Raw genomic sequence first — 9243 nt, 5'->3', positions numbered from 1 at the left:
AATTTCAGAATATGGGGGACATGTCCTCGACTCCAGTGAAAGTTGCGCCCCTGGTTAAATGTCTGATTTTTGCATTGGATAACCTTCCTGGTCTTTGTGGTTGAATCTGTGTTTGAAATTCACTGCTCGACTGAGGGACCTTACAGACAATTGTACTGTATGTTTGAGGTACAGAGATGATTAAAGAAGTTCAACACTATTACTGCACATGCAACTTACTATGTGGCATTTTTACTCCTGTACTTATTTAGGCTTGCCATAACAAAGGTGTTGAATAGTTATTGACTCAAGACATTTCAGCTTTTCTTTGTTAATTCATTTGTAGCTCCACTTTGACATTGAGTGCAGTATTGTGTGCAGGCCAGAGAAACAAAATCTCAATTGAATCCATTTTAAATTCAGGCTGTAACACCCAAAATAGAAAAAGTAGTATTATTTCATATGTTGTTGTCATAATGAGATTGGGATGCCACCATGAATAAGCCTTTATCTTGACTAACTACACCATTAATAAAGTGATGACCTTACGATGAATTGACTGACGCATCTAATCTCATCATTCAATCACAGTTTTTTTTATTTGATTACGAAATGAACGACGTCAATCTTTTAGCTTCATTGCAGATTTGATACAGTATTTAAGAACATAGAGTTTGAGTATATAACTTTCCAAAACTACCAATATATGTCTTACTGATGCATGTACTGCACGATTGTATACAGAGCTTTATAAAAGCTATCTGCAGAATGCCTCTGGCCCCTAATAGTTTTGGGTAACTCCTACATGGGGATGCTGCAATCTGGTGGCAGACTGTGACAAGTCATTACATTGTGCCTTTTTACAATAAAGAAGTCAGATATATCCCGCCACAGAACGTTGCAGCCAATTGTAAATGTTCTATCGACTGCAGAAAACATCCTCTTTGTTCTGACGTTTGTTCTTGCTTAAGAGCAGGGTTTGGTGTGACGAGGACAATTTCCTTTATTTCGCAATGCATAGAAAAGAAAAGACAGTATCTTGCTTGATTAAACACCCAGAGCCATTTTGGAGATATCGGCGATCTCAATATCCATGATCTCTTTCACTCAGTTACAGGTAAGGCCTTTTCATGATTTCATCTAAAAGACACATTTAGAGTATCTCGAACGCATTACCCAATCAACACAATTCCACCAAATCTCATTCACAAATATTGAATCACAATACTGAAGACTTGAATCGTAGAGAAAGTTTGAAATTGTATTGACGTTGAAATGTGTTACCTCTTTAAATTTCAAATGGACTTTTGGAAAAATGGCACTGATAAACAATTCAGTTGTAGCAAAAATGTAATTGAATGTCAGTTAAACAGTAGTTACGGTGTTCATAAGTAATTGCTACTGAGAATCAAATGCTAAACATTCCAGTATTTTTACCTATTTTTACCCATTTACCTACACTGAACAAAAATATAAACGCAACATGTTTAATTATGGTCCAATGTTTAATGAGTTGAAATAAAAGATCCCAGAAATGTTCCACAAGCACAAAAAGCTTATTTCTCTCAAATTTTGTGCCAAAAAATGTGTTCACATCATTGTTAGTGAGCATTGATAATCCATCCACCTTACAGGTGTGGCATATCAAGAAGCTGATTAAACAGCATGATCATTACACATGTGCACCTTATTGCTGGGGACAATAAAAGGCTACTCTAAAATGTGCAGTTTTGTCACACAAGACAATGCCACAGACGTCTCAAGTTTGAAGGAGCGAGAAATTGGCATGCTGACTGCAGTTATGTCCACCAGAGCTGTTGCCAGAGAAATTAAGGTTAATTTATCTACCATAAGCCACCTCCAATGTCGTTTTAGATCATTTGGCAGTATGTCCAACCGGCCTCACACCGCACACCACGTGTATGGCATCTTGTGGGTGAGCAGTTTGCTGATGTCACCGTTGTGACCAGAGTGCCCCATGGTGGCGGTGGGGTTATGGTATGGGCAGGCATAAACTACGGACAATGAACACAATTGCATTTTATCGATGGCAATTTGAATGCAGATACCGTGACAAGATCCTGAGGCCGATTGTCATGCCATTCATCCACCGCCATCACCTCATGTTGAAACGTGATAATGTACACGATTCCTGGTAGCTGAAAATATTCCAGTGCTTCCATGGCCTGCATACTCACCAGACATGTCACCCATTGAGCAAGTTTGGGATGCTCTGGATCAACGTGTTCAACAGTGTGTTTCCGCAATATCCAGCAACTTTGCACAGCCATTGAAGAGGAGTGGGACAACATTCCACAGGCCACAATCAATAGCCTGATCAACTCTATGTGAAAGAGATGTGTCACGCTGCATGAGGCAAGTGGTGGTCACACCAGATACTGACTGCTTTTTCTGATCCATGCTCCTACCTTTTTTTAAAAGGTATCTGTGATCAAAATATGCATATCTGTATTCCCAGTCATGTGAAATACAAAATCCATATAATCCATATATATTATATTTGACTGATTTCCTTATATGAACTGTAACCCAGTAAAATCTTTGAAATTGTTGCATGTTGGGTTTATATTTTCGTTCAGTACAGATTATCCATAGCTGTCTAATTCTGATCTACTTTTTTCTATCTCTATGTTTATTTGAGGTGTATTCTTACTGTGGAAGGCATCTCAACAACATCACAGATGGGTCTGTGGTTTATTGCTTTCCTCACTTTTCTGTTGAAAGGTCAGTTTCTTCCTGATTGTGCACACTGCACTTCCCTCTTAACTGGTACACACTTTGACTTAATGACAATGATGACATCTCTGCAATATGTACTTGGGTGTTTCGACACGTGTGTGTGAGATTGATAAACCTTTGTGTGTGTCCTTGTGCCCGTGTGTGTGTGTGTGTGTGTGTGTGTGTGTGTGTGTGTGTGTGTGTGTGTGTGTGTGTGTGTGTGTGTGTGTGTGTGTGTGTGTGTGTGTGTGTGTGTGTGTGTGTGTGTGTGTGTGTGTGTGCAGACAAATGTGTTTGGCTGTTCAGCCTGGCCTCAAAGAGTAAACGTAACATAGTAAATGTGAATATGTGACACTCAAATGACTAATGATATGTTACGTTTGGTATGTTTACGTAAGACAGAAGATTACTTTAGCCAAAAACGAAAGGAGGGAGGTTGGTTGGGGAGGATGGGTAGGCGTATAACACGAATGTCTAGGTCCACATCAAGGACAACTTTAGCATGTGAGCTAATTAGCAACCTTTCAAATATTGACTACTTTTTAGCAACTTTGCAATTGCTTAGCATGTTAGCTAAACCTTCCCCTAACCCTAACCTAATCATATCTCCTAACCCTAACCTTAACCCCACCCTAGCCCACATAGCCACCTAGCTAATGTTTGCCACAACAAAGTGGAATTCGTAACATGTCATAAGGATTGCAAATTCGTAACATACTGTATCATATAAAATGGATGATGGACATCCACAAATGAATACATAGCATACGAAACGTAACATATCATATAAAATGGAGGGAGACAGATTAACATTTGATATGTTACGCGTATCCCCGAGTCCAGGTTTTGCTGTTCAGTGTTTCTTGATGGTGCTGTGTTCTCCAGGTGCACTCTGCCAAGAGTGGAGTCTGTGGATGCCCCAAAGCATCGTGGCTGTTGGTGGATCCTGCCTACTGGTCCCATGTAGATTTGAGATCCCTGCTGCATTTGATGCTGACTTGAAAAACTGCACACCCACTGGGCTTTGGTCTAAAAAATTTTGGGGGGGAAATATAGTATTGAGCTCAGCCCAAACAGATGCCCAAAACATCATAAAGGGAGTGATGGTGGGAAATCTGTTGAGCAAGAACTGCACCACTCTTTTCAACAGTTTCCCTGCAGGATATGATGACACATATATCTTCAGGCTGGAATGTGCTGGAACAAATCGCCTCAAGTATATTTTCTACCCAGGAGTACATATCAGTCATACAGGTACACTGAATTTGACCTTACCTAAGATATTTATGATTTCCAATTAAAACAAATATTGAGGGCTAAACATTCTAACAAATGGACTACATTGAACTCTTGTGAATACTAACAGCAAACACAGGTTTAAATACTTACCACCAGGGCCGGCTCTAGCCTTTTGGTTGTCCTAAGCAAGATTTGGTTGAGGGGCCCCCTCACCAAGCAGCTCTACACATTGTTGCAATGGGGCAAAGATACATTTTATAACAAATTTCATGCAATTGTACACATTTTGCCATGACTTATGCCATGCTAATGATATCTGAGTGAGAGTGACTAACAAAATCAATGGGGGCCCCCTGGAGGTCAGGGCCCCTGAGCACCTGCATGCTCGGCTAAGATTACAAAAAATGTAGATAACTGGCAAGACTAACTTACCAATCTAAAAATTGTTAGCTGAGATGGCTAATTGAGTGACTGTCAGTGACTGACAAAACAAGAGAAAAACAGCAGAATTTAAATGTAAAAAATGTAACCTTGCACTTTGTGTATTCTACTATTCTGACTCTCAACAGAAAGTAATTTTTTGGGTAGGGGGCCCTAAGCGACCGCTTATATCGCCTATGCCTGGAGCCGGCACTGCTTAACATGAAAAAGAGAGTGATGTTCTAAGCAGAGTTGATTTAAACCTGGTTGTCCCATACGGTATGTCATTGGGCTTTACCCAGGCCTCGTTCTGTCTTGTTATTGATTCTCTCTCTCTCTCTCTCTCTCTCTCTCTCTCTCATATACCTTTATTACCTCCAGACACCCCACCCAAACCCCAACTAACCACTATGGGCAACATCACAGAGGGGGAGCTGGTTAGACTGAGCTGCTCTGTCTCTGCCCCCTGTCCTACGTTCCCGCCCTCTCTGATCTGGACCTCTGGGCTGGGTGGCAGTGTCGAGAGCCAGCTACAGGAGGGTATAGATGGGCTCATGACCATGACCTCCACCCTTACCTTTACCGCCTCCCTCCTCCATCACGGGCTGCTGGTCAGATGTTCTGCCCGCTACACACTGCAGCCAGGGGGCACCACCAAGACGACTCAGGGGAACCTGACCCTCAATGTTCTTTGTGAGAGACCACAACAACCATAATCATATGACCATACAGGCAACCATATGACCACAACTATAAACAGTAGTGTAGTTATACAACAAAACCAAGGAATCTCCTCATTCTGTTTGTGAACATGATGAGTTAATTGATAGATAATTGATACTGTTAAGTGCTAAACAGTATCAAAGAGCACAGGGCATAAAAAAACGAACTGGTTAAACACGAGTTAGCAGGTAATAAGCAGCCAGTTAGCTATTCATACCTATGCAGTGATTCTTCCCATCCTCATACACTGCATGTGTACCTTCTCAATAGTGCTTTCTGGATCATTTTCTCAATAATATGGCAACCTTCCAGCACACTTGTGAGACTACAATCTATTTTTTCTGTTTTCTCTCATTCACACCAATACACTCCATCACACATTTCCATCGTCCGCACGCTCGTTGACACTCACATGACGAACGTTCCCTTGTGGGCTTTTAATCTCACAGATCTAAATGAGCTCACGTACCTCACAGGAAGTTGATTGAACTGTGTGGATTCTGTCTTCCAGATGCTCCTAAAAACACTGTAGCCCTGTCCAGCCCATCTGGGCCTGTGCCCGACGGGAGGGCAGTGACCCTGACCTGTCAGAGTGATGCCAACCCACCAGTGGAGCGCTACTCCTGGTACAAAGACATCAGTGGGCAGGTGACCTGGAAGGCTAATGGGCAGACACTGGTCCTCCTGGTAAACAAGGCAGACAGCGGGCTGTACCTCTGTGAGGCCCACAACGAGAAGGGATCACAAAGGTCAAAGGTCATGCCTCTGGAGTTCGAAAGTAAATCATTTTGTTCACTTTATGACAAATACACAACATTTGACCTAATAGTGCACTATATGAAATAGGGTGCCATTTTATTTGTTGAAAAAGTGCCGTTGTTGAAAAGTGAACATTAAATCTCTATTTTAAATGGTTAACACTCAAGACAAACGGACAACAAATGAATAGTAAACTTTAAAAACCAATGTTCTATTACCATTGTTTTTAGGTGGCCAATGTTCCGTGATGGTCCCCTACATCATTTGTGGAGTGATGGTGTTGCTCTATGTTCTAACCGTCACCGTGGATGTGTATAAATATAAAAGGTATCATTGTTTACATGTTCATGCCCATCGAGTTTAGGAATACATTTATAGAAAACATTTGTATTATTTATAGAAGGACTCTTCCGATCCACTTTCTTCTAACCCAAGTTCCCAATTTTTCCTCCCCTAAGTCTGTCCAGAAGACTGAAAGTAAGAGGAACATTTTCATTTTCATAATGTTCTGTTTAATTAACTGAGCAATTTTAAGGCATTGGCAGTAGATGATGCAGTATGATACGATACAGAGACAAAGTGTTTCTACGTCAAAGATTCTATGTCAAAGATCCTACGTCAAAGATCCTACGTCAAAGCTTTAACAATTCTCTGTATGACAAATACACATCTTGAATCTTTGACCAAATCCACTGTGGTTTTGTATAAAGCGTGCAACACTAAGGCTCCTATTTCATATGACATTTGATATAGTATTGATACCTCTGAGACTGATAGTCTGTTGGATAAGATATAACTCCTCCGTTTAAATACAATTATTTCTCCTCGATATTCCAGCAGCAGCTAGAGCTGTCAGAGAAAGGAGACGCCACGTACACTAACCTAACGATCGCCAGCATCAGCTCTGACTATGACCAACTCCAGGTATTTATAATGAAAGATGTCTAATATAAAAACTCACAACAACATAGAATGTTATAGTTTGTAGGTATTTAAGCTAACTGTTTTGTGTGTGAGCTTTAATTTGAATTAAGTAAAGTCAGTGGTGGAAAAAGTAACCAATTGTCATACTTGAGTAAAAGTGTAGATACCTTAATAGAAAGTTACTCAAGTAAAAGTGAGTAAAATACTACTTGAATAAAAGTCTAAAAGTATTTGTTTTTAAATATACTTGCATATCAAAAGTAGATGTAATTGCAAAAAATAAATTTAAGCGTCAAAAGTAAAAGTATAAATAATTTCAAATTACTTCTATTAGGCAATCCAAACAACCCAATTTTCTTTTCTTTTTACCAATAGTCAAGGGCACACTCCAACACTCCAACACAATTTACAAATCGAGCATTTGTGTTTTGTGAGTCTGCCAGATCAGAGGCAGTAGGGATGACCAGGGGCCTCATTTAAAAAACAGACTTACGATCAATTTTGATCTTAAGTATGACTTACGCAGAAAACCTCGTATAAGTAGTTATTTATGAAACCTTACTTTGACATGGAAATGATCTTATCTCTATGCAAAGTCTAGACTTGAGGTAGGTGATTTTCCAGCTGGTTATGTAGGGCTATTCTTTTTATCCCTTGCAGTTTAAGGTCAGAAGATTTCATTTTCACATCAGCCACAGTTCTGTCTTGCTGCCCCACCTGGTTCACTGCAGCGGCGTCACACTCCCAAGATACCTGTTTTGGCTTTGTTTGTCAACCCACTATTTAGTCCACCGAATAATACATGTTGCCTGTCTTCAATCTCCTCTACCATCGCTGTGATCTCATCTTCCAAAATGTTTGCTTTTCTCTTTTGGTCCATGGCTATTCCTGACTAAACTTTTATTTGTGCTAGCATTCTATAAGGGGAAATCGCTGATTATAAGGCACGTTCAGGTGCCGTCAATTTGAAGTTAATTTGAGATTTATAGATCACAGGTGCGTAAGTTACAAATGGGCTTCTTAGAACCTGAGTAAAGCAAGGGTTTTTTATGCTCAGTATCTTTTATGAATCGAATGTAAGCACACCGTCGGAAATGATGTTATGACTAAGTTCAAGTATAAATCTAAGAAGATTTTTATAAATGAGGCCCCTGGGATGTTCTCTTGATAAGTGGGTGAATTGGACCATTTTCCTGTCCTGTTAAGTATTGTAATGTAACTAGTACTTTTGGGTGTCAGGGAAAATGTACATTATTTCCTTTCTGAATGTAGTGAAGTAAAAGTAAAGTTTTAAAAAATATAAATAGTAAAGAAAGTAAAGGTACCCCAAAAAACTACTTAAGTAGTAATTGAAAGTATTTTTACTTAAGTACTTTAGACCACTGAGTAAAGTCAAACATCTTCAATGTGTATGTGTGTGCACGCATGTATTGTGTGTGTGTGTGTGTGTGTGTGTGTGTGTGTCTATTTGCAATGTCTTCCTTTGACAGATGACCAGGGCTGCCCGAGGTGAAGCTCACCCTGGCAGAAGAAGTGAAAGAGCTGCTCCTTGAAACCACATGGCAAAACAGATCCAGATTTGACCTTTGCATTTGAACTTTGTTGTATGGAAAATGTTCATCTTGTTATTTTTCTTCAGATCGTACTGTATAATTCTATCGCAAAATACATGATATTATATATTTGAATCTGATGCCTCGATTTTATATACCTGTCAGCAACGGGTGTGGCTGAAAAAGCCGAATCCACTCATTTGAAGGGGTGTCCACATACTTCTGACCATGTAGTGTAGTATTAAATTGTAGTTTAATCTTTTTGGTTTGTGGTTCAGCATCATCAATGTATTTCTGTCTTCTTCTCTGTAGATTATGTTAAACCATGCAGGGGGTTGTGTGTTGTGTCAGTCAGGATTATAATGGCCATAATCAGTCGAATAAATCTCTTAATGTCATTCTACCGTGCCTTCTCTCTTCAAATTCCACACATTCCATTGCCTCCATCAATGAACAGGAAAGAAAGTAGAGGAGTGGGTGGGCGGAGGAGGGGAAATGATGAAGCAGGGCGTGATCTGACATCACTTTTTTGACACATCCCCCAGATAACAAACTTTGATTCTGGGAATGTTACTCGAAGGTTGTGGAAACGTTCCCTGAACGTTGCACCGATGTTCCCTAAAGGACCAATCAAGATTTTTTTTCTTAATGTTCTTTGAATGTTCTCTTTTGGTTGTATGAAGGTTCTGGGAATGTTCTCTGAATGTTACAAAGTTAGGAACGTTTTGGGAACATTCTCCGAAGGTTACAAAGTTGGGAACACACACACCCAAGATTACACAATTAAATATGAACAATTAATACACAATTATAATTTCAGTTATCAATTTTTTAATGAAATGGGTTTGGAGAAATCTGCAATATGATTGGCACACACAGACCTTTACAGACCGAGGCCCGAACTCGG

At 39.9% G+C, this 9243-nt stretch overlaps 1 protein-coding gene across 2 annotated transcripts; it reads left to right on the top strand.

Annotated features, from left to right (window-relative positions):
- Nucleotides 1-986: 986 nt before the first annotated feature.
- LOC118398237 (myelin-associated glycoprotein) lies at nt 987-8734 on the top strand. Of its 2 annotated transcripts, none has more exons than XM_035793393.2 (9): nt 987-1096; nt 2642-2724; nt 3869-3972; nt 4759-5070; nt 5612-5878; nt 6090-6186; nt 6318-6336; nt 6697-6783; nt 8274-8734. In XM_035793393.2, the coding sequence occupies exons 1-9, from the start codon at nt 1073-1075 to the stop codon at nt 8334-8336; spliced, it is 1056 nt and encodes a 351-aa protein (XP_035649286.2). In that variant the 5' UTR covers nt 987-1072; the 3' UTR covers nt 8337-8734. The 2 variants fall into 2 exon arrangements, with proteins under 2 accessions (XP_035649286.2, XP_035649285.2); XM_035793392.2 differs by having other exon boundaries at nt 3604-3972.
- The last annotated feature ends 509 nt before the right edge of the window (nt 8735-9243 follow it).

This window comes from Oncorhynchus keta, chromosome 19 (genome assembly GCF_023373465.1).
Source record: "Oncorhynchus keta strain PuntledgeMale-10-30-2019 chromosome 19, Oket_V2, whole genome shotgun sequence".
Classification (NCBI taxonomy): domain Eukaryota; kingdom Metazoa; phylum Chordata; class Actinopteri; order Salmoniformes; family Salmonidae; genus Oncorhynchus; species Oncorhynchus keta.
This window is presented reverse-complemented; position numbering and strand designations above follow the sequence as displayed.

What these genes read in the sequence shown, in the direction of transcription:
- LOC118398237 (XM_035793392.2), top strand. Translation starts at nt 2,682, where the DNA reads ATGGGTCTGTGGTTTATTGCTTTCCTCACTTTTCTGTTGAAAG. An exon ending in CCTGACCCTCAATGTTCTTT is followed by an intron (nt 5,071 to 5,611) that starts GTGAGAGACCAC and finishes TCTGTCTTCCAG; the next exon opens with ATGCTCCTAAAAACACTGTA. An exon ending in CTGACTATGACCAACTCCAG is followed by an intron (nt 6,784 to 8,273) that starts GTATTTATAATG and finishes TTCCTTTGACAG; the next exon opens with ATGACCAGGGCTGCCCGAGG.